General features: G+C 32.4%; 1 protein-coding gene across 2 annotated transcripts in view; it reads left to right on the top strand.

The window, feature by feature from the left end:
- Window positions 1–27,214, top strand: part of LOC134685667 (uncharacterized) — a 48,214-nt gene that overhangs the window by 16,772 nt on the left and 4,228 nt on the right. The window contains exons 1-5 of one of the 2 annotated variants that reach the window (XM_063545626.1): window positions 1,510–1,628; window positions 7,831–7,928; window positions 20,415–20,504; window positions 21,971–22,135; window positions 27,000–27,089. In XM_063545626.1, the coding sequence (XP_063401696.1) occupies window positions 1,608–1,628; window positions 7,831–7,928; window positions 20,415–20,504; window positions 21,971–22,135; window positions 27,000–27,089 (464 nt within the window). In that variant the 5' untranslated portion in view covers window positions 1,510–1,607. Of the gene's footprint in view, window positions 1–1,509; window positions 1,629–7,830; window positions 7,929–20,414; window positions 20,505–21,970; window positions 22,136–26,999; window positions 27,090–27,214 lie in introns of those variants that run through there. The other variant, XM_063545627.1, reaches the window with a different exon arrangement.

Here is a 27,214-nt window from a genome sequence, read left to right as displayed (position 1 = left end):
CGTAACTATAGAAAAATGAAATATTATTAGTACATATAAAATAGAAAGTGATGAATACTTTTAGCTAAAGATGAATTGGATGGGGGGTTCTGTGTATTCACACTATTTGTACAACTCTCCTTACTGATACATATTTTGGAATTTCCGTGGCCTAAATGGTTCGCAAAAATTAATATTTTTAGATACAGTAATTAGAACTCAAAAACTGCATATGAATATCCTACATATTATATGCAGACAGCGTTTATACCTTCAGAGAAACATTAAAAGTTTTTTCGATAAAATATATCTGTAAATTTATATATGGTACATTATATAAGGGTCGCAAAGTGCATTATTTTAAATTCGATTCCTCTCGATTCCGTTCATAAAATTATGAACCTTTCCCTGTTATCAAAAACGTTCAACGCTTGATTTGTATTATAAAAAAATAATGAGATCATGATGTGAGATTGCCAATGACACAACTGTCCAGCAAAGTTCAAATAAAGTAAATGTTAGTAATTTTAGCTAACCTTCAACAATGAGAAAAACCCTTTCCATATTGTCGGCTACGAAACACGGTTTATGACAGGTAAATACACTTTTAATGAAGAAAGGACTGCCCTTTAAGTATCCAAACATCAAGCGTCCGTTTATCACTTCGATGAGCGTCAAATAGAATAAAATGTTTATCGTTAAAGTTATTTTTCCTCTATGTTTTACCGTCAATATGATGTGTTTACGTCATTTATGGCAATGCATTAATAAACTTTTGATTGACACCGTGGGTCTGTGCATCTTTAAAATAATAAGGCCATTGTGTCTGTTATAAACACAACAAACAGTCCGGCCGCTCGGTGAAAATTGCTCAAATAATGAGGAAAGCACCAATTTTTGTATGATGGTAAATCAAAGGGTATATAACCAAGAACTACTATGCAAAGTTTTATGCTTTCCTCATCAAGTGAGAAATTCTACTCTATAACTGCACCAATCGGCCGGACTAATAGAAATTATATTCAACCTGTACTCAACACACTGATACACATTGTGTGGTCAAGAAAGCATTAGCGTCGTATAAAACAAAATACTTTGACCGGGAAATAACGATTGGAATAAGCGTCGTTTATATGGGACACGGTAGAGATCGTAATTTCATAATGTCAAGAACTGTAAATGATAAGTGTTACACATATACGAATGCAACATTTATACGTGTAGGTTTATTATTTAATTTGTCATAAACGGAACAAAATGTGGGTAGTTCCATATCATTCTTTAAGTACTTTCTAGTCGATAAATCTCTAAATGTACCTATATGTTCCACCATTTCTTTGGTTATCTTGTACGTTAGTTATTGGTCGCTATAGTTTCTTGTGAAAGTTGTAAAGTAAAATGACCACTCTCACGATAATTTTGGAAGATAACAAGGCTAATAAGCTATAATGGTCAAAACTTAATCAAATTGTGTTTCCAATAAAACTTTAGAAATAAACAAAATTATTTACTTTCCATGATTATCTGACTGGGATTGTTTATTGTATCCTTCATAAATTTCATAACTTGACATTTATTTGTGTAGATATTTTTGTTATATATTTCTCAATGGTCGAACTGAGATCAAAATGATATTAACAGCTATTATGGTAAGAAAAAACTAATTTAATGTTGTGTATAATGATAATGATAATTAAAATGCAATCACAACCGATTGAAATATTTTCCTTATTTTGATCAATATTACTTATTTTGCAGTGTCCAATTTTAAATTGTATTGTAAACATGACTTTGCCAAAATATCAGTTTTAAGTTTTGCTATGTCATTTCAACAAACAAATAGAAAAAGAGTTACTTTCTTTAAAGAAATGAGTTTCATGCATATGTGTACCTTAGTTGGTGAATGTAATGCGACTTTCATAGCAAGATATTTCCAGGAAAATTATTTCAGACCTAGTTAGATAGCCTTTTAAAGCTGTATGTTACTAATTTAGAAAATATCCATCTAAAAGTTATGTAAAATGCAGCCTATCATCAACATCGGTTTGAAAAGTGCAAGCAAAAAGTTATTACAAGCATCGTTAAACTAGTTTGTACGCAAGCACATCTAGTTCTATTTTTATAATGTCAATCATATTCAATGAATGATAAAAAATGGAAAAGCATAATTTTCAATCCATAAAATTGGTATCATTTTTATTCGAGAGCCATAAAGAGTCTTATTATAGCAAACAGGAATAAGAAATTGTCTAATTAAATGAATATTACTTTACGAATCTCTTGTGTTGGTTTGTTCGCGCTATAACCGATATTACAATTAAATATCTCGGAAAATTTGATATTAATTTCGATAATGTCTTGGTTTGAGGAAATTGCGTCGATTGCTATCTCGAGCACCGGAAGTGGTTTCCACCCCAGTCCCTTGAGCAATCTTAATACAGGTTTAGTTTTTGTTTGTTTATAATTTGTATTGATATCGTTTACAAAGTCAAATACACACTCTAGTCAAATTACATAGAGCTACAAGCAAGAACATAAAAACATGCGTTTTTGCATGAATGTCAAGTTCAGTTCAGTTCAGTTTCTTGTATATTCCTCCATTAAACGTGGAGCACTACCCAAAGGGTATAGTTTGAGCAACTATGTACACCTTAAAACCTCAAGACACTATCGATTGTTTCCTTGAAATAGTTATGACGTCACCTCATTTATGAAAAAGGTATACAATGTATCAAAAGTATGTAGCCTGATAACCAATCAACCAGCTTAAAGATTTATTTTGATATGCATAATTGCATCAGCGTTATATTTTATATGTAAAAACAATCGGTGCATAAGAACTAACTCAATGATAAAGACAACAACTTACAAGAGGGACGACACAAAAATGAATAGCAATAGCTTTCTTTAAAATTCTTTATTAGTTTTTCGTTCCTCACATTATTTTTTCCGTTATCATTGCATGTATTTTAATAAGCTGTCACCAAATCCGGAATTACGAAGCTCGATTAGATATTTTTTAAAGCTGATGAAATCACAGTAGGTTTTTTTTCTGATTTCGCTACTTTGAAGTCAGCAGTAAAGTATTAGAGATAAATGAATAATATGTATAATATAACAGTTCGAAGTCGTACATGATTAATTAACCCTTCCATGACACCTGATATTTCGAAATCATTTATGAATCAATAAAGTTTTGGGGTGGTCTGTTTATTAGGGCCCCGCCTTTAGGCGGGTCGCCCTATAGGGATCAGTCAGTCCGTCCGTCCGTCCGTAACACTTTCCTGTCCGCTCCATATCTAGAGAACTATTATGATTTCATACTTAATACTTAACATGATTATTAACCAACACCAGAGGGTGTGTCATGTTGTATGTACAACTTCCTAGGTCAAAGCTCAAGGTCAAAAACTTTGGTTTCAGTTGACAACCCTGTGTCCTGTGGTGTAGATCGTGTCCGCTCCATATCTAGATAACCATTACGATTTCAAAGTTTATACTTGACATCCATTTTAACAACCACCAGAGGGCGTGTCATGATGTATGTAAAACTTCCTAGGTCAAAGGTCAAGGTCAAAAACTTTGGTTTCCAGTTGACAATCCCGTGTCCTGTGGTGAAGATCGTGTCCGCTCCATATCTAGATAACCGTTATGATTTCAAAGTTTATACTTGACATCAATTTTAACCACCACCATAGGGCGTGTCATGATGTATGTAAAACTTCCTAGGTCAAAAACTTTGGTTTCGAGTTGACAACCCCGTGTCCTGTGTTGAAGATCGTGTCCGCTCCATATCTAGATAACCTTTATGATTTCAAAGTTTATACTTGACATTCATTTTAACCACCACCAGAGGGCGTGTCATAATGTATGTACAACTTCCTAGGTCAAAGGTCAACGTCAAAAAAACTTTGGTTTCAGTTGACAACCCTGTGTCCTGTGGTGAAGATTGTGTCCGCTCTATATCTTGAGAACCGTTATGATTTCAAATATAATACTTGACATCCGTTTTAGCCAACACCTGAGGGCGTGTCATGATATATGTACAACTTCCTAGGTCAAAGGTATGTCTGTCTGTTGGTCTGTCCATCGCTTACAAATTTGATCCACACTATATTTTGAGAGGACAGCTGTTATTATTTCATACTTTATACCTGACAAACATTTTCAACTTAACATATATATAACCAACACCAGAGAATGTGTCATAATGTATGCATCCTAGGTCTAAGGTCAGTCTGTCGGTCTGTCCATCCGTTCGTTGTTCTTAACAAATTGTGTCCGCTATACCTCTCGAAAACCGTTAATATTTCATACTTTATACTTGGTGGGTCATAATATATTGAAGGCATGATTCTAAAAATATGTGACAAATATTAATTGGGCAGTACCTTTAAACATATTGTTCAAACATCAATCCATATATCCAGGAGTCACCTTAGAGTAGTCAACAATGAGTTCACATCACACATGAGACTATGTAATAACTTCAAATAATGCTTCATATCAGATTATCCATACAACTTATTTACCCCACATTATTGACAGCGGGGCCCACAGAGATGGCTCCCATCTCAATGATTTCTAGTTAAAATATATGTGTCTTTATCTATTTTTTTATGTTGGGCTTTATATATCTATCGTTGCATCAGTTATGTTTTGCTTCAATCATGTTCGACTTATTCTCCCTTCTTAACAAACTCGCTGCTTTCACACTCAATCTTCTAACCTTTATATAAAAGCGATATTTCCGTCATAGCTTATTACTATGCGGTATGGGTTTTGTTCATTGCTAAAAATTGTACAGTGACCCATTGCTGTTAACTGCTATGTCATTTGGTATCAGGTTGAGAATTGTCTCACTTAAAATCACACCACATCTTCTAATTTTTAAATGTATATCTATAAAGTAACTTTAAGTTACACGTCCAGTGAAACACACATGGACTCAAAGCACCCATCTCATTGTATACAATGTCAATGACAGATCTTTGATAGATTTTTTAAAATACATTCACAACTTATTTTACTCTGGGCGGTTTAGATCAGAGCTTGACATAATGGCTGTATAAAAACATGTCTTGTAATTCTAAAGACTGTAAATTGACCTCAGACGTCTTTTATATTTTTTTTATCGTTTTGTTGCATTAAATGTTTTTGAATAGATATCTATTGAGAAGCAGTTAAGACAGAAACTGGATATTCTGAAAAGCTTACACAAACATCACCTAGATGTTAAGACAGCTACAAATAATTACTGTCAATAACGGATAGCGACCGCCATTGACAGTAAAACCTCATCTGACCCACTGAACAAGCTCCTGTGATTGTGTTAAATAATAGGCAAGCGGTCAAAAAGTCACACTGAATTTGTTCTTGAAATATCTTCTTTATATTACAGATTTTAATTGTAAAGTTTATGTAATTGTTCCTAAAGTTTTTTAAAGCACAATGAAGCCATTTCCGTACCAAGTCACTTTGACAACTTCTCTCCTTTACAATATTGTTTCAAAAGTCTAAAACTGAAAGTTCAAGAAAAATACAAAACATTTTTTTTTAAAGTGTGTTTTTTTTAATCAAAGAAAAAATAATCTCCAGGAACTGAATTATGTCTATATCAACAAAGAACTGTACATGTTAATCTGTTTTCGAATTTCTATGAATATGAAAAGTTTCTGGGAAATCCTAAATTCCTTCCATTAGTTGGATTAGAATTCGATGTCTGATCAAACATAACAAAAAACTATAACTGTTTTACAAAATATTTCTTAATGGCTCTAACATCATGACAACTATCAAAATACAAACAGCTAAGTAATTTGTAAAATGATAACACCATTAACAATGGAACTTATATTGATTAAGAAAATACGTCTTCTATACAACGTCTTGATTTACACGTTTTAATAAAATTACAATTTGTTTTCACACATCAGACTAAAATATCCCAGTATAAATCTTACTATGTGGAAGTTAATTCTTATTTATTTCGCGTTTGAAAGTGCACAATTAAATCGCTTACTGTTTCAAAAACATAGACCGATATAACAAGTAACACTTGTATGCACACGTTATAAAATTACATGCAATTACATGTAAATAAAAAGTTACTTTTCTAATGGGCTATTAATATTTAAATCTATTGTCACATTAGGTCATTATATTTCAAATAATACTGATGTCGCAACATCCTTGTATAAAGGCAAGTTAAATAATTCTACAATTTCTGCTAGCAGTTTTAAATCCAACCCTATGCATTTGAAACACAGGCACTTGTTTCTGTCAATATGGGGTTTACTATCAATACCAGTATAAAAAAAACACAAGGTAGCTAACGGGAAGTTAATATAACACAGCAATCTGATTGGTCGAATTCATCTGGTTACCTGTTTATTTATATTAGTTACCAGAAACCAGAAAAATGTGACCAATCAGATTGCACAGTTTTATTAACTTCCTAAGTAAACCGGAAGTTTAGTCCTTCCAAATTCAATGGTCTGGAAAAAGGTCAATAATTCTCATCTCAAGTGTGTTATTCTGTTTGAGGGGTATTCTCAAGGTAGGGGAGAGTTGTTTTATTGTAAAGATAAATCAATTACCGAAAGACTGGTGTACTTTTATTCGTGAAAGGGACAAGGGAAAGTAATAAAATATTGGTTGAAGCGAACACATTGAAAATTCCCGTTAGCTACCTTGTGTTTTTTTTATACTGGTATTGATAGTAAACCCCATATTGACAGAAACAAGTGCCTGTGATTTGAAAGCCACATAATAAACAATATGTAGAAACGTTAGCTCTATAGGACATAAGGCAGCAACCATTTGATTTTCGGGGTGTATGTGGGGAGGGGGGGGGGGGGGGGGAGGCTATGGATTTTTTTGGGGAAAAAAGTTTGTATCCAGATTTGAAGAAAAACATAATTTGTTTTTGACCCTGAGAAAAAAAAAATGTTTGTTTCACCCTCATCTTCCACTTTATGTAATGCTAAAATTGAAAGAAAGAATTGTGTGGTCGTCTTTTTGCGAGAAAAAAAAAACACCCTACCCCCCCCCCCCCCCCAACACCTGCCCAGAAAATTAAATGGTTGCTGCCTAAGTCAAATACATCTAGCTTATCTTTCCTCGGGTATGATTAACTGTGGATTGATTAATTTTTGTGGGTACCAATTTTCGTGGTTTAAGTAAAACTTTCATATAAGCAGATATTTGATTTCGTGGTTTTGGCAAAGTCTGCTTACATTCCTTTGGAAAAATTGTTATTCGTTGAACATTTATATTCATGGTTTTCCTGTACCCACGTAATCAACGAAAATTGGTATCCAACGAATATAAATGACTTCACAGTATACGATAATCAAAGTACATGTAGATGTCGTACAATTATCAATATGTTTAAGCCATTATTTAATATACTAGTAGATATTTTTTTTACTAGCCATTGAATATAGTTGAATTGTTTTACATTGTCTGAATGGGGCCTTTAATAGCTGACTATGCGGTATGGACTTTGCTCATTGTTGAAGGACGTACGGTGACCTATAGTTGTTAATGTTTGTGTCATTTTGGTCTTTTGTGGATAGTTGTCTCATTGGCAATCATACCACATCTTCTTTTTTATAAGTTCCAAGTATTAAGCCAGCTTTTGTTGTCTTCTTGAGCCTACATGTAAGTGTTGACCAGACATTCATCAAGGCTACATGCAGCAGTCTCGACAGTAAAATTTTGGGAAGATTAGATTTGTCATGCGATTCAGTTGACCATACATTAAACAAGTACATCTGTACCGGTTCTCTTCAATATTCTCAGTCTTGAAATATGTCGTATTAATTTATTTATTTTTTTCATTTTCAGGAAATGCATCAATGTTTATGGAGGTGTATATATTTAATTATAGTTCTACAATTAATTGAACATTTACGTGCCGACCAGAGGGAAGAGGATGCTCGAAGGTAAACAAATGTTGGATTATTATAATACAATGAGCCTGTCAATTACTTTAAAAGTGCGCAATTACATCGATTACTGTCTCAAAACATAGACAGATGTAACAAGTAATACGTGTATGTACAAGTTATAAAATTACATAGAATAACATGTACATAAAAAGTTACTTTTCTAATGTGCTATTAATATGTAAATCCATTAGGTCATTAGATTAAACATTTACTAAGCTAAAACAAATCTTTCGCCACTCTCTTATAGAAAAAGTTGCCAGGCAAATTTTTACATTTTTTATTTAGGTTTCCAATACAGACTCTTAAGTTATAATTTTGACTATTAAAAAGCTTACCAAATAGCATTCTTGGATTTGAGTTTTGATTGTTTGAATGTAACACACCTACATTTGCAGCTAAAACGGTATGAAATAAGATACTGTCTACAAAGCATTTAAAACTTTCTAAATAAAAAAAAAAAGGTAAATAGAATAGATACATAAATATTATCTTTAAGTGTGATGGGGAAAAAGTAAAATAACCTAAATACCGGATTCCGAGGAAAATTAAAAGCGAGAAGTCCGTGTTCAAATGAAAAAAATGAAAAGCCCAAACACATCAAATGAATGGATTACAATTGTCATATTCCTAACTAGCTGCAGGCATTAATCTTTGTTAAGGTGGGGTGGGCGTATGACATTTGCGCCGATTTTGAAAATTTACGCATTCACGATTTTAACTGCCGTCCTTGACAGCACTATTCCCGATTAAAAATTTGTCAAAAGTCTGATCAAGATCCTGTGAATCGTGGATGGAAATTCAAACTTTAAATAAAATTTGTAAAACTATTAATTTAATCACGATAACAATCGGATATTGTTCAGGAAGCGTCGATATTCAACCGTTTCCAAGCGAATTTATCCGAATAATCCCGTTCTCAATCCGGCGCCCAGTGTTCGTCATCTATTCGTTTGCTATGTTTCAACTTTTATTTTGCCTTTTGCTTAAAGGGCTTTTCCGTTTATAATTTTCCTCGGAGTTCGGTATTTTTGTTCTTTTCTTTTTTTCACAATATCTTACAATTTAAGATCGATCCACAATTACTGTTAGATTCAATTAGAACAGGATGCATATAGTTATTTGCCCTATTGTTCAATCAGATGAAATTCAACATAAAAGGATGAAAATCTCTTTCATTAAACATTTATTGTTCTAGTCTAGTCGTTTCTTGTACTAGTTTATATATTTCAAAAATTAGATACAGTATACGTAGAAGTAATGGTTCCTTTGCAATCAAATCAAACAAAAAATTGCTCATTTAAACTCAGCATTCTTAATAATCTGATGAAATGTAACATCAAATATTTTATATACATCATTTATTCAAATGGAGTTTAAATGATTAAAATGTAATCTTTCTTAACTTAATATTTAGGGCTTTTGCATATACATCATTGCGTTTTTGGCGTACGACTGCTAACTTCATTTAGCATTTATTGCATGGGGATACTATTGCCTTCATGCTATCACAATTAAATTAGTGTCTATAATATTTCATATAAATAGTCCGATTCCAGGACGAAAACGCTTTCCGCATTGTATGAAATTTTACACTTTATTTCCAACTTCCGGTGCTAATCAGCAGATACAGACATCTTAATCGACGTCAAAACGGATAATATTTAATTCCAATTATTCACACATTTTGAACGTGATTATCGATCTAATCATCGTCGAATAATTTCATTGTTTCATGACAAATTCTCACAAACCCATTAGGATTCAAGGAAAGGGCGAACATTCCAGGAAGAATTTATAATACGCGCTTAACTGGAATTGCATGCTTATTTGAGAACGCATGTCTCTGATATGTCTTGACTAAAATTATATATTTATTTGAGAAAGGAGTCTTTATAATTTTGTGAATGTAGACAAATACTCCCTTATGTTTTTATGTCGAATATTATATATAATTACGGTATTTTAAAACGCGATTAAATTTTTCTGCGACAGCATGTAAAACGTTGCATTTTTTTTATATCAATTGTTAAAATTATTAAAAGATTTTTGTAAATTCGGTACATTTATACTGTAACACAAACGAAGAGAAATAAACAGCATTGTAATTGATGCAGCATGAAATACGCTAACATAAGGCTCTATACTTGACGAAATTATATTCAATGCTCAATTCCAATATCCATTTCGATCTGTTTGTTCGTATGTTCGTCCGTCGGTTCGTCGGTTCGTAGCTCCATCTTTATTTAGCTCCGCGTTCGTATTAAGAAAGGAGTTCATATTCAGTCTGAACTTTATAATGTTCAGTTGTATCATGTTAACGATTTTAAATGTCAAATTTATTAAATATTAACCATGAGGATTCTATTAAGTACGACGGGTCTAACGTCAATGAAACTGGAAACATGTAGGTTAATGACCTGATGACACGGATCATCCATCATGTTTGTGACAATCTTAATTTGTTTTGTTTTAATCTTTTTGAATTCAGGCCACTACTTAACTAAAAATTGTATATCTATGGTGCACAGCTATGATTCAATGTTGAAAGTTGAATAAATGTTTGGTCAAAACTTTTATGGAAAAAAACACTTTAAGATTCAAACATTTTTTTCAAATTATTTGTTATGTATCTTTGAAATTTCTTAATTCAATTATAGACAGGAATATTTGCTTTTCATGCAATGTGTTAACACTGTACTAAGGTTGGATTCAAATATTTAATTATGCATTTGATGTATCTTCTATTTCAAGTTCGATGTTATAAATGCGTTCAATATAGAGTAACCAAACTGCTATCATTTAGTAAGGATAGCAGTTGTATAGAGAAACCAAAACCTAAGGGCCATAGTTAGAACTTTTCTTTGATCCTAGGAAGCCTGAAATAAACAAAGAAACAAATCGGCAAGAAGAAAAGCTCAGTTGTTTCCCATAGGAGTTCCAATTGTCTACTGAAAAACTCGTCCCCTCACTAGAAAAAATGTTGTTAATGAACAATATGTAATTTCATAATACCTTTGAATCCCGGTTGTGCTTGACGATAAAATATATTATTTGGAAATAGGTTTATTTTGAGAATTCGGAGGCTCAGAAATATGATGTTGTTAGGAAGGACGCTATGTTATTTGGGTATCCATCACAGAAGATTTAGTTTTCATCTTCGGTAGAAATCACAAAGGAACATAGAACAGATCTATTGTTTTCATGATTTTCAATATGCTATGTGTCGTCCGAGTGCATTTTGGGTTTCCAAGTGAATTCTAAAATAAATATTTTATATCTTTATCAATCAACATTTTATGATGAATGTAGTTACAAACAAACAAAAAACGAGATTGTATGCGGATTTTCTTGCTAGAACACCAACACTATTTTTCATGCGGGAAGAATACATATATGTTGAGATTTAAAAAGAAGCAAAAAATACTAAACGCGATGGAAAATGCTAAACGGAAGATCCTTTTTAACATCAAAGCTTAAACATGTAAACGAATGGAAAACAACTATCAGTACACACTTTACTGATGTAATCTCATTGCAATTTATACCATAAATCTCACTATAATACATAATATTAATACAATAACCAAATATATATTTGCCGACTGCCCAACGTAATCTAGAGGACACCGAATTTATTACAAATAAATAAACATGACATGTGAAATATAACAGCATGTGTGATATAACCATACAGCATAACATACTGAGTTGTAATTAATAATTATAAATCATCAAAATTTCTCCATCCTTAACGATCCCGCCGGCCAGGAAAAACCAACTATGTCGATAGACGGCGTTGGAAACCTGTGTCCAAACCCTAACTTAGTCGAAAGTTAATATGCTCGAAAGACCGTTTCCGGAGTCATACTTGGACAGTATACTTAAAGATATGACATAAAACAAAACAAAAAATGATATAAAGTGAAACATGAAACAATAATACATTGCACAAACATAATAAAAACCCAATTAAGATCTAGATATGAAATATTAATGAGAAACGATATATACAAATATCGTTAAGAAACTTGACTGTATCAGTGTTGGGTAGAGAGTGATTACTCCACGGGATTATTTCCCGCTCATTTATTACATGTACATGTAAACATGTGATAATCACATGATTAATCAGACGGAACGTTAGTACAATAATTTTCCTCTATACTGCGAAACGCGGAAAATTATAAGTACACACTTTACTGATGTAATCTCATTGCAATTTATACCATAAATCTCACTATAATACATAATATTAATACAATAACCAAATATATATTTGCCGACTGCCCAACGTAATCTAGAGATCACAAAGAAAGGGATGAAAAGAGCCCAAATTATAAACCAAGTTTTCTAGATACTGATAATCTCATATCTAAGGAATCAGCAATGTAACCATCTTTGCTAATATCTGATTTCCACCTTCCATGACGTTTAATACATCTCTCATTTACTTCTGACCTGGCTGCTGCAGAAGCACCACCAGAACGTAAAGAATGCAAACCTAGGTTCAAGTCAGGAGCTACAGTCTTTAATCTACGTACAATATTCTCTTTTGTGGCTGTATAGCTTAACTTTTTATTCTTATATATCAACTTAGCTAACCCCTTAGACCTAAAAATCGGTCGAAATATAAAATAATCCGAATTAACATCCAAACTAGCAAGTGAAATGTATCGCTTATACATAACAACTGGACATGCCAAAGTGTTACCCCTAGAAATAAGTATCTCGTTACCTTGTCTGTATTGATCGGTCTTGGACCGGGGCAGAAAAATAGAAATATGATCATCAAAAATCTTAACATCCCTACATGTAATAGAACTTAATTCGTCAAAGCGCAAAAATCCAGCATAGCCTATCAAAATCATAGTCAAATCTCTAACAATAAGCAAGTCATTTTCAAATTCATTAATTTTACAGAGTTCAAGTATTATATCCGAGGTAACAGGGTCTTTCTTTACGACTGGTTTTCCATTTAATCTTTTACATGATTGAGCTAACGAATGAATGTTAGCGTTATTTGTAGGATCAACGTAACCATAAAGCTCATGTACCCACTTTAAAGCATAAATTATCGAATCTAAAGTACAAGGTGATGACTTCTTGTCAATCAATAAAGTTAAAAACAATGAAACATGAATCGGATCTGCTGGTAATTCTTTAAAACCATATCCTTGAGCAAAAGATCTCCAACGATTATAACTAGCAAAGTACTTTTTTGTAGTATTGTCACTTTTAGACTGGATAAGATAAACCGACATCTTTTCTGCTAATTTTCCAAGTTCAACCGAACATCCTACAGTACTCTTCTCTACAATCTCCACAACATGTTGCCTCAGTCCTAAGCCTGAAAATCGCAAATATGGATCATTAGAACATAATATTTAAAGCTATCAACCTAAATTTAAGTGGCCATTTCCCGAAAATGCCGTTTTTACCGGCACCCTTCACTATAACTTTGTCATTTGTAAGATAAATAGCGTCTGAAACAAAACTCTTAAAAATTTCTTGTGCACAAAGTAAAGGCCAAAATGCCGCCGATTTCCATTCTGGTATAACCAAAATACCATTAGCACGCTCATTGCACATTTTGTTTACTGTTTTTGCAATCAAAGAAGGTGGGGGTACCAACCAATTGTTGTCATTTCCCCAATATTGACTAAAACTGTCAACTGCTTCAGTTCCTGGGCACCATATAACTGAATTGAAACGCGAACAATGTGTATTGTAATGAGTGGCAAATCGGTCTATGCTACACGGACCCCAAATATAGTTTAAGAAACTGAATGTTTCATCGTTTAAAGACCAGTCATCGTGATCTGTATAACGACTAAGTTGATCTGCATACACATTCTGAGCCCGAGGGACCCAGCGAGTCTGAATATTAATGTTTTTCTGTTCACAAGATTCTAAAATATTAATCGCAGTTTTTTGTAGTGACAAATTTCTGCTCCCCACCGTCAAAATACGTGCGACATTTTGATTGTCACTGTTGACTCGAACTAATTTGTTCTCCAACAACGAATCTTGAGTATACAAAACTCTCTTGACGCATTCAAGTTCACGCCAAGTTGAACTCTCAAAAGGTTCATTACCTACCCAGTTACCGAATACTTCGGTACAATCATAAGTGGAACAAAAACCACCAAAGCCTACATCTGAGGCATCACAAAACAAATCGACATCAAAATTGTCGTGAAAATTAACTGTGCTTATATTCACACCTTTACTATTCCTTGCTCTGCAAGAAACTCTCCAAAATTCTAACTCATCAATAGCTTCTGGTGTAATTTTTACAGATGCCTCCCAGCTTGCTCTACCGTTAACACAAGCATATAAAAATCTTGTTCTCAATCTCACGAGATCACCAAATACTATTTGCATTGATATGAGTTGACCGACTATGCCCGCTAAAATTCGAGCCTTTAACAAAACTTTACCTCTCCCAATCTCGGAAAGTATATAGTTTACAGTTTTCTCTGCTTTATCTATTCTCTCAGGACTGACGAATATTCTACCAGTTTCAGTATTCCAAATGAAACCTAACCATTTCAATTTTTGGCATGGATCCCAAACACATTTTTCATGTGCAATTAGAAAACCTAGCTTTTGAAGGTGAAATTTTACAAACTGACTACTTTTTTGACAAGATTCAAAATCTTTACCACCTCCCAAACCATCATCTAAAAACATAATAATTTGTTCGCCTTTAGATCTGAAATACTTTACAACTTCCCTGAGAACTTTGGTAAATATGTAACCAGCAGTAGCCAATCCAAATGGCAAGACATTAAAAACGAAATATCTGTTTGCACCATTTATCTCCCATGCAAAACCTAAATATTCTCTGTGCAATTCAACAATCTCAATATGGTGATAAGCACTTTTTAAATCATAGCCATATAGAAAATCATGTTGGTGAAAAATTTCCCTTGCTAACTTTGTGTCTTCATATTTAAATCTAAATTTAAATAAATGAGGATTGATGTGTCTACAATCCAATACCAACCTGGGTTTGCTCGATTTATTAAAAGCAACGGTCAAAGGATTAACTACACAAGGTATATCATTCACTTCTGATATACAACCTTTTGACAGCAAAGTTTCAATTTCTGACTTAACAAAACTTGCGTTATCAAGAGATGATCTGTTATTTCTAATAATTTTATGATCTGGTTCTGTTTTGAAAGGTATCTTATACCCGTTTTGTATAACATCAATTATATGTGTATTACCTGTGATTAATCTCCATTCATCGATAGCATTTTTCAATCTACCTACTGGACTAACCGGTTTTTCCACATAAGTAACAAGATCAACCTTTTGTAAACAATCAATTGTTATTGAAACCTTCTCATTGGCGTTTCTAATTTTGGAATTATTGCAATAAAAATTATCATCTGAGCTACAAAATAAGCTTGAACTATCTAAGTTTGATAAATATAAAGAATTACTTATCTTTTGTTTTCTATCAGGACAATTATCTGCCCAGTGCCCCCTTTTTCCACAATTGAAACACTTTCCAGGCTTGAAAGAATCATCTTTATCTGCATTCCTGGCATAAGGAACTTGTCTGGGTTTGATGCTTTTCTTGGTTTTCTCTGCTTTACTCTTGCGCTCTGCTCTAGACTGAGCTCTTAACATTTTTCTCTCATCTTCGGAGTCTTCTGCTATTGGGTTGGCAACATACTCATTAACCACTTTCCAACCGAGTTGAGAAGAATCTGCAAGTTTAATTAACTTTTGTCTCTCTTGCACAATGTCAATACCTTCTGAAATCCTGGATTTAGCGTTCTGTACGGTCGCTCTGGTCAAATCATGAACTTCTAAGCTTGACTTCGCCTCTTTCAGCTTTGTTAGAACCTTCACAACATACTTGAATTGGTTTTCGTTGCCCTTCCTCTGAAAATTATAGTTATCGGTCAGAGTTTCCTCCATCTTGGCCATTTGAGTCTGCGAAATTTCTTGTTGACTTTCTTGTAAGGTGGTCTGCAAGCTTGTCAGTTTACTGTCCATTATACCGTTTATACTGTTCAATAAATCCTGTTGAGATGTTGATATGGCATTGGAAACTTCTCTCGAAATGGCATTTCTTAAAGGGCTGCTCAACATATCGGTGTCCATCTTGACTGTATCAGTGTTGGGTAGAGAGTGATTACTCCACGGGATTATTTCCCGCTCATTTATTACATGTACATGTAAACATGTGATAATCACATGATTAATCAGACGGAACGTTAGTACAATAATTTTCCTCTATACTGCGAAACGCGGAAAATTATAATTTTCCTGTTATGGTACAGACATTTTTATGTAGAAAATGTATATCAACCCTGGTTGTATATATTTAGATAAACCTCTCACTGGTATGACAGTCGATACTATCACTTGACATGTCTTTATCATCTGATTTTGAAACAATTATGATTTTAAACCTGTAATTAAAATCTTCATTCTTTTTTTTAAACTGATAATAATTATTGTGATAAAGGTTCTACAGGACTGTTATATAGTGTGATAGTTAATGTTTTCGTGCACTTGTACATATCTAAATAAAAGACGGATACTAAAACACAAAGAAACCTGTATTATGAACTTGACCAACTGAATAGAAAAAAAGGATATCTTAGAAACTTGTGGTTATTACATTATTTCAATTCCTTTTTGATGAGAATTCACCGGCCTATATTTTTTATCGGGTAATTACAATTTCGGAAATTGCCATTTATTGTTCCGTTTCTTAAAGAATTTTTAGAACTTCTTTTATATTTGACGTTTATTTTAATCTGTATAAATTATCGCTTCTCAAAAAGAACCTGTTTTTATGTTGTTGTTTTGCCTTTGTTTGTCGCTCAAAGACTATATGTTTTTTTTATCCTATTAATATTTCTCGTAGGGGTAATTATTAAAGATAATTGTGTATAAATTTAAATTGAAGAATGGACATCTGGATCCCATTAAAGACTCATATGTGGTTGTTAAAAGATTTGTTTTAATCGACTAGTATGTAGCTACATTGATTTAACAAATGGAAATACAGTGAAAAACAATAGCTTATTATAATTCCTTTTGATCTTTAGGAAAACATTTAAGTAAGTGCTGTTTGTAGTCAATATCACAGTAGAAGGCAACAATATTTTCTACCCGTTTCCTACGTTCCCAGTTCTTCTACCTTGGACCTTATACAACTATTGCATTGAAACTGTGTTAAAAGGGTTGCAAGTGTAAACATAATTTGCTTTAATCAGAAAGAAAACTACCATTTCGACCGCCAAATCCACAAATTGACCGTGACAATTGTTCAATAACACAGTTAAGTTCCAGTATTTTTCGGATATGGAAGACGGTGACCATGGCAAGTATACGTTCTAAAATTCGGTCATGGTCCTGCTGTTACATCTAGCCGTTATTACGGCAATATCCAAACATCTCGTGAACTATATCGAATTTTAGATGATCAAATAGATATAAGAAAATGTGGTATGAGTGCCAATGAGACAACTCTACATCCAAGTCACAATTTATAAAAGTAAACCATTATACCAAAGTACGGTCTTTAACATGGTAGCTACAAAGGGCCCCCAAAAAGTAATGTTTACTATGTACATGTACTTGATTTCAGGAAAAATATGTGAAAATAAAACTAAATAACAATTACAGTAATGTTGATTTTTTACAGTAAAAATCGTTTTACCTTGTCTGTTGACATGCGTTCACATTGAAAACGAGTGTTTACCAGGTAGTATGACATAAAATGCTTTAATGGTTTTCGTGCAAGCGGATATTTGGCTTTCAACTGCACTGTGTTGATGAAAGAAGTTTTTATCTCCTTTTTGTAATAAAACGTGTTTGCACAATCCTGTTTGTAAATGTCTATTTGATAAATGAACATGCAGATCTGATGGATTAATAATAAATCTATTAACAAAAAATGATCAGCAATTAACGTTATTAATAATATTAAAACAGTTTGATAGCAAAGGATCGTTGACAACATTTTAATTTGATAGAGATAAAATATCTGTATTACGCCATCTTGGGTTGCAAATGATCGGTACATATTTACATTGAAATTATCAAGAAAAAAATGATACACTGAATGCAATTCATTTGTCACGTTCGGCTGTTCGTTTAAATTGTATGGTAATTACAGAAAAAGAATGAACTTTACATTTCTCGATCTCGTTAATAGCAAGCAATAGCAACAACAACAAAAACGAACACGATGACTTTATTTTGCCATTGTCCTTTCAACGTGTGTTATCAGAGTCATATTCATGTTCTTTATTTAAAAAGTTTGTTTTATCTTTATTCACATAGACGTGCTTTTCTTTGTATTACATTGTATGTTTTCTTAAACAATTGAAACTTTTTACAACTTGAAGTTTGAAACTTTTGACGAACGCAATTTACTAATAGTTATCAAAGGTACCAGGATTATCAATTAATACGCCAGACGCGCGTTTCGTCTACATAAGACTCATCAGTGACGGTTATATCAAAATAGTTATAAACCAAACAAATACAAAGTTGAAGAGCATTGGGGATCCAAAATTCCAAAAAATTGTGCCTAATACGGCTAAGGTAATCTACTCCTGGGATAAGAAAATCCTTAGTTTTTCGAAATGTATACCTCTAGCCAATGTAGAAAAGTAAAAGAATAACAATACGCACATTAAAATTCAGTTCAAGAGAAGTTCGAGTCCGATGTCAAAAGATTTAACAAAAGAAAATCATAAATAACAACAGACTACTAGCAGTTAACTGACATGCCAGCTCCAGACCTCACTTAAACTTATTGAAAGATTATGTCTTCATCATATGAATATAATCCTGGTACCTTTGATGTCCATTTTTGGTCATATAGCTCCTTACATTGCTACGTTTTTGTACTATCTGGATTTTAAATGTTAAAGTTTGCGCCGTCAAAAGATAAATCTAGAAAACCTCTTTAAAACAGATTAAATGTAATGAACACAGTGAGTTAATATGAGCTAAATAATGAACACAGTGAGTACATATGAGCTAAATCAATTTACAACCCTTTTCAACTGAGCATACTCTTCTTACAAACTACTTAATACCAGTCAAAGTGAACATATAAAGGTTATTGGCTGTGTAGCCGATGTATTTTTAAGTATTCTCAGTCTAATTAAACAGCGTGAAAACAAGAATTTCCTATTTTCCCCAACAGGAATAATCATCACTCAATAGAATTATCGCTCTATGTGAGATATTTCATATTATATTTCAAAAATCATATAATTTATGACGAAAACATTAAATGGAGAAGTCAGATATTTATCTAAAGTATGTATACACATGAATCGAATAAATATATTTTGAATATTTCAATCTGATATATACAGGTTGACAGGTTGAATTTAAATATTTGTTCATCTGTTAGCATTGGTTGAAGACTTGACGCGATTAAACTATAAGCCTGGTACCTTTGATTACTATTCACATCACATTATTAAGGGGAGATAATAATTATAAGGGTCCATTTCAAAGTTATGCTAAAAGACCTACCGCCGTCCAATATAAAAGATTGATTATAATTACAATAACGATCATTAATGTCAAAAAAATTGTTGTTACAGTAAAGTTTAGATACCATTAAATTCAAAGGAAGGTTTGCCCATTTATTTTTTTGGAAGTGTGTTTGGCAATACCGAGTTTACATGATCACGATTACAAAGTTCATACGTGTCTTTGAGGCCGGAAAGATTCATTCCGTACTTGTTTTAATGGCTATTGCTTTTTCGTTTTATTTTTATAATGCATCACGTATTTAAATGGATTACATCGGATGTGTGATAAGTCATTGATAAAAAAAGTTCACATAAGTAAATTGAAAATCTAGACAATTGAGATGAACTAAATATATTTACGTAACTCCCACCTTTATATAACGTGATGAGCTGTCTATGTGCTTAAATGTTAAAGACTTTGTTCTCTTAAATTAACACTTAACTAATATAATTACAGGTATAACATTGGCTTTGACACAGGATCAAAGGCAAAATACTGTAAAAACAATTATGAAATGTATCGACTTAAATAGATGCACTAGTACATTTTAATCCGATAAAGGGATTTCATGTACTTTTGGTCTTCATGGGAAATAGTATAATTGGTTTGAAAACGCACGTATTAGAGACTATCAAAGCGCTGGACTGGGATGGAAAACGGAAACACAATGTGTCATTTCATGTAGGAATCTTACTACTTGTATTTAGGATTTCTATTTGCCGCATGTGTAAACACCAATTCCTAAGTTTATACAGCAATGGTCACACACGTGTTCAATCATTACACGTTTTGAAAGTTTTTGCTTAAGGTCGTTTCGGCTGAACGCATGACGTGTCAAAATATTATGAAGTCATTCTTTCTAATTTTGGTTCATATACTTCCATTTTTAGCTTTTTTCATGAACATATTATGCTAAAGTAATTGAAATCATTGTCTTTTATTCAGGTTGATGGAATCACTAAACCAAGCACAAACCGATATTTCTTCTATGATGTCAACAGTTGACGGTCTAGATAATTATTTGACCACACAAAAGTAAGAATATTTAGTATGCTGCAATATGTATAAAAATTCCTGTTTTTTTTGTTTAGCACCACTGTGAAGTTCCGTTGATAATCTGCTGTAACTCACGTTCTCTTTTTTCTCAGAGGCAATTCTTATCTACCCCTTTTGCAACTATACCTACTTCTTTAAACCAATTATCAGTCCTTAAAGAGGTTTTAATATATTGTTTTTATTTGGTTAATGTTGTTAGAATTTAAGGATCGCAAGAAATTAACGCATCAGATTATTTATTTCAGATGATTTTATAGAAACCTCATTATTTTTAGTATTTGTTCAATTTCATATGGAATCAGTTCACATTTTCTCTCTATCTAACACTATATATAGTCAGTGACACTGCATTTTAATAAACTTTTGAACTGCAATATTCCCTTATTTTAAAAGGTCTATGTTAGAAAAAATGTTTAGTAAAAGCATTGGTTTATGTCTTTTTTTTAAATAAAATCCTCCAACATCTATAACAAAAGAATCTCAATTTGTTTCATTAAAGATTTTTTTTGATTTTTTCCCGTCTTTCTTTTGTTATCCTTGGAATTAGCAGAACATAAAGAGGACCGACAGCCTTCAAACGATTCCCACGACAATTGTTATATATCTAACGTCAAAAATCAGTAATTAATCTAAAATAGATAATTTTTCTATTCATATATTTTATTGCATATTAAGTAATAATAAAATCAGATAATACTTCGGCTGACTTGTAAGAACATAGCATTGATGTCCAATGATGTTAGGAGGCTAACGCTATAAAACTCAAACTTAGTCTCAAATGAGATTGATAAGTTTGATGTTGTGGAAGACATTTGTAATTATTTTATTAGTTCTTATGTGAATGCTAATATTTTTAGATAAATTCAATTATTATAGCTACTGATATCCTTATTATTAAATTGCAGTAAAGATATGATTATTTGTCCTTTGCAACAATTATTTCGACATTTTGTGCTTGACATAAAACTGCAGTACTGAAATAACAGGTTTTCAATTAATAATAGATTTTCCCGCTATAAATGATTGAAATCCACTTAAATATATTGAAATCTGTTCGAATGACCGATCAACATTGTGTAAATCTACACTGTCCGGTGCAATTATTTTTACACTTCTAAAACAACCCCCTTATGGCCTTACTCAAGTTTGTATTGCAATAAAATCATATTAATTTGATAGTAATGATTTTATCTGTCACTAATTTTAGATTTTTTATTTTTCTCTAAATCTATTTACATCATTTATCATTTATGGTTTATTTCAACTATATCTTGGAATTATTTATCTTATCTTCTTCTAAGATTGAAGTATTAACGTCAAACTATACCAATAAAACAACAAGAGTTGCCTGAAATAAAGAAAAAACACCCATATGAATTTATGCACTAACTCTTAAAAAAAATAATAAACTTGATGTTCAAATTTAGATCTTTATTCTTCTTCAGAAAACGGGCGTGCAATCTCGGATTAAATAGTCACCATTGTGCCTTGGCAGACTTGGACAATCAACTCCAGTCACGAGAATGGTTATCAAATGGACATAGTCCTGGTAAACGGACCACATTAAAAGAGGAACACAAAGAAAAACTATCGGAGGTTGAAATTAAAAGGTAACCACTGAGCTTTTTAACTAATTTTGATTTATCTTCTTATAAAGATATAACTTAAATCACTATGAATTGAAGTTGGATGCAAATTTTGATTCAAATTTCAATTTTCTTCTAATGTCCTGTACTAAGTCAGAAATATGGCAGTTGTTATTTAATAGTTTGTTTTTATTGATGTTGCATTGTCGTTTGATTTTGTTGCAGTTCAGTGGTTCGTGGTTTTCTTCTTACAGTTGCTGTGATTTCGTCAGTTTTAGTTTGTTACTCGGATTTGCTCTCTCGCAATCGATTGATGATTTTTGTACAGTGGTATTCTACTGTTGCCTTTTTTACCTTTTTTGAATTTTTGAATCGAAGACTTTTCTTATTTACAACGATGAAATAAATTGTTTCTTAAAAGTCAAATCATTCAACTTTGCTTCCGATAATTTTTGGTTAAACTTGTCTTATTTTGTGTACTTTTTTAGTGAATACTTGAATTTAACTATAAAAATTGCAGGTTCGAGGGGTCTTCAAGAAATCAATATTTGATTAATCTTAGTTATTCAAACCTATCAAGTATCATCGCAATTTGCTTTTCATATCAGTTCATATTAAGTTATGAAGACGATATTAGTCTGTCTTTATAAATTTTTCTGGAAGCACTGGTTCAGTCATATTTAAACCATATGTTTCTGAACAGTTGAATACTCTGGCTTATATTGTCATTATTATTGGGGAAAAGATTTCTAGTTTAATATAGGAGATCACATTGTATGTGTTGAAATATACACATGGCATAAAGTATTACAACACTTTGATTTTTTTTATAACAAATGAAGTGTTTTTTTGTCCAAAAAAATGCATTTTACAACTTTTACTGTAGTCGAACTTTACAATGTCAGACATTTCAAAATTAATCTTTATATGATTGTTCGCATCATGGTTGATTCTTATACACCAAAGAATTAGTACTTTGTGCGCAGCTTCAATTCAAACGGATAACCGCATCTTAACGTCTTCTGATTCCTGCCATAAGTCGACTTATTTATTGCTAAGGTAGCATCAACCAATCCTGACGAAGGGTATTGTTTATTTCATGAAGTGTTTGAACTGGATTGTCATGTCGGTCACTTTACGCTTAAAAGTGTCCCATATATGCTCGATATGGTACAAATTCGGGCTAAGATCGGGTCCAGGAAGATAAACAGAATTCCATTGGAACAATGGATCTTCCTCCACGATGCTAGTTTCCAAATTTGTCGAGCTCTGCCCTATATTGGATACGGTAAACTGTGTGTCTGTTCGTAAGCAAAGGTCACCGAAATGGTCTTATCGCATAATAAACAGTAGCGATGAGCCGATCTCGAACTGTTCTTGTTTAAAGGGTCCTGTATGGCCATTGCTATCTTTTTAGGATTGTATTGTTTGCAATCTGATTCCTTCTAACCAACCTTTATTATGGTAGATTTTCCCTAGCAGATATTATAGGGGTTCTATCTGATCTCGGAAGGTCTTTAACCTCGTTTTTTGCCTGATTTTTATTCTCAAAACGACTTGTAGTGGAATGGTGATGACCGGCAACAATACTTGCAATTGTCACAGTGACGTACCTGCTTCTCTCATGTTGATTATCTGCCATCGTGCTGCAGTTATGAGTTGTTGATGACCAATTACAAGGTGACAATCACAGAAATTTATAAACTTGGTTATCAAAGTGTTGAAAACAATGAGGATAAAAACGTCTGTTTTATTGTTTACAAGTACAGTAGCTACATGTGCAGATAAAAACTTATCGAGTCGATATTTATGGAATGAACTCAGGTGATATTTAAGTAATGTTTAACTAGTTCTACTTCAACAAACTAAATCATTAAAAAATAAAGAGTGTTTTTTTAATTTTAATTTTAATTTGGTGTTGCAATACTTTTTCCATGTGTATATTAAAAGTCAAGATTAAAACAGAAAAAAAAGGATTTCACAAAGTCGGAATCTCATGACCTAGAAATGAAGTAATGATATTAAATACTTGCTCTGCATACATATTTTTTCTGGATATTAAAATTAAAGTAATGTGCATAGGTCTTCTCCAGGAATACATACAAAAAAGAAGTTATATTAGGACGACAAACATATACATATAATCTATGGAAAGATAGTAAGTATATAGAAAATTGAGATACATGATACCCCGATGTCATAGATGACAATTTATATCAATGTTGTTTATTGTGCAATAAAAAAATCAGGGACATCTTTTTTTTAACTCGAAAACCTTAAACGCTTACGGTGTTTATATATCTAAACTTGTACGATTCGCTCGTGTATGTAACAATGTTTTAGATTTTAACAGAGAAATTCATGTATTACTGAAAAATTATTACACTAGGGTTTTCGATATCACAAACTAGTCAAAACATTTACTAAATTTTATCATCGGTATAAAGACATCATTCGTAAATATAGCTCAACATGCAGACTTCTTATACGTTCGGGTATTTCACATCCAATTTTTTATGGAAATATCCTTTATAAAGCACAAATGTGTCAGTATTCACCTCAGAAACTTACAAAACCTTTGAATAGACTTATTAAGAAGGGATATAATTACGATACTGTTGTCAAGTCATTAAAGATTGCATATTTTGGCGTTAATATTGAGTCACTGATAAGGTCTTTGCGTCGGTACTAAACACATTTTTTCTAAAAACAGTTGTTGGCATGACACGGGTTATGTTCTTCTCATATATGTTATGATGGTATGATACTAAACCCCTAACGGGAAGGATTGTGCCTGATGTTCATATGATGAAATCATAATCTTTCAGTCAGTTTAATTGGAGTCTGGAGCTGGCATGTCAGTTAACTGCTAGTAGTCTGTTGTTATTTATGTATTATTGTCATTTTGTTTATTTTCTTTGGTTACATCTTCTGACATCAGACTCGGACTTCTCTTGAACTGAATTTTAATGTGCGTATTGTTATGCGTTTACTTTTCTACATTGGTTAGAGGTATAGGGGAGGATTGAGATCTCACAAACATGTTTAACCCGGCCGCATTTTTGCGCCTGTCCCAAGTCAGGAGCCTCTGGCCTTTGTTAGTCTTGTCTTATTTTAATTTTAGTTTCTTGTGTACAATTTGGAAATTAGTATTTGTTTAGGGGCCAGCTGAAGGACGCCTCCGGGTGCGGGAATTTCTCGCTACATTGAGGACCTATTGGTGACCTTCTGCTGTTGTTTTTTTTATTTGGTCGGGTTGTTGTCTCTTTGACACATTCCCCATTTCCATTCTCAATTTTAAATATGAATAAAATATTAATTGAAGATTTGCTTAACATTCCCTTAAAAATAACCAATTAGTCTTTCCGATTTTCTAACATAACATTGTGAATCATTACGTTTGCGAACGGAAGTCATTTTTCCAGACTTATATTTACTCCGCCATTGATGCAATATTATTTTTATAGATTGTCTGAGTTTATTATCGGATTTTTGTATCTTGAACACACGCTCTTAAATCACAAACCGACTGATACATGCATTGGAAGAGATTAATCCAATAAATGTCCTGTCTTCTGCAACTATTTTAAAGCACTCCACCCCAAACCAAAATTCTAAACGTACCTCAACCTAAGCAATTTGATATCCCCTCTGTATTTGTACCGTTTTTATTTTGCGATTGAAAAGAGTAACCTACTGATCTGCAACTATTTCCCTATAATAGCTTCTCCTAAATGTTCATTACGATCCAATAAAGAGTCTCTTGAGACTAATTAGTAGCATTTACAGTAAGATAGACATCTAATGAACAAGATCCATTGCCATTTATGTTGATTTAATTTGTGTAAATTGTTTTATGAGTTCCCAAATATTTGCTTGTGATAAGTCGATAACTCTCGATCACTGAATGCAAACAAGTAATTTCCTTGTGACACAGAACATGACAAATGGGCCCCTTATATCATCTCCCATACAAAGACAATGATGCTTAATCAAATAAATCCTTATGTCAAATCAAATAAACTAAAATGTTTTCGCAAAAATATAATTTGCAGATAATTAGTAATATGTATTTGGGTAATAATGAAGGGAAATTATTTCTGCGGTAATGACAGCGCTATATATCTTATGGATGAACACTTTTAGATAGTGAACACAGTATTAAATCATTATTAAAAGCATTTTGATTGAATTGTTTGTTGTATTTTTTATAAATCTTTTAACTTGGTAATTTACTGACACTTACAGCCGATATTTGAAATGAGTTTCAGTAGCTTATTTAATAGTTAAAGTGGTTAATAATATAACTGCTCTGTATTAAATTATTTACAATACAATTTATGTTGTCACACATACTGACAGTGAAATGGGTACATATTTTGCTATTATTCAATTGACCGATATTGGCATCGGAAGACAATATATTCGGTTTTTCTTATAATTTCTTTTACGTATTAAACGTCTGAAAAGTGTATGCATAATTTATCTTCAACTTATCATTAGATATTCTTAACTTGCATCAACAATCCATGAGAAATATTAGCATTTAAGAAGTTTCTACCTTTGATATGTATTTTTCTGACAAATAGTTTTATTTAATATGATTTTCAATCGACTATAAGAATCGAAGACTATTTAAAATAAATATCCGACAGATGGTTCATTTCTCAAATGTTTTTTTTCTTCTGTTTCGGGGTCTTCTGTGAGAGGACTAAATACTCAGCTCCTCATCCGGATTATTTTGAGGTCTGAACTGAACATTTTATCGAAACTATCAATAATCGAAAATTTATCACAGTAAAAATACATTACATTTTGACCATATTTATTGTATTAAAACAAGCGAAGTAGTCTGGTAAATCTAAATATCATATATTTCCTTCTGCAGGTTAATAGAAGATATAGTGAGAAAGCGCCTTGACCTTAAGAACATTCGCACATTGTTAGAAGATGCAAATGGTAGCATTATCGAAAACAGGTAAATATATACAATTTCTTAAGTAAACAGAAACATTTCCGTGCATTGTCACATTCCCAATTCTACATAAATCGTTTTTATACCATAAAAACCATGGTCATAGTTTAGTTTATTACTGGAAAAAA

This window comes from Mytilus trossulus, chromosome 9, assembly GCF_036588685.1.
Source record: "Mytilus trossulus isolate FHL-02 chromosome 9, PNRI_Mtr1.1.1.hap1, whole genome shotgun sequence".
In the NCBI taxonomy this organism is placed as follows: domain Eukaryota; kingdom Metazoa; phylum Mollusca; class Bivalvia; order Mytilida; family Mytilidae; genus Mytilus; species Mytilus trossulus.
This window is presented reverse-complemented; position numbering and strand designations above follow the sequence as displayed.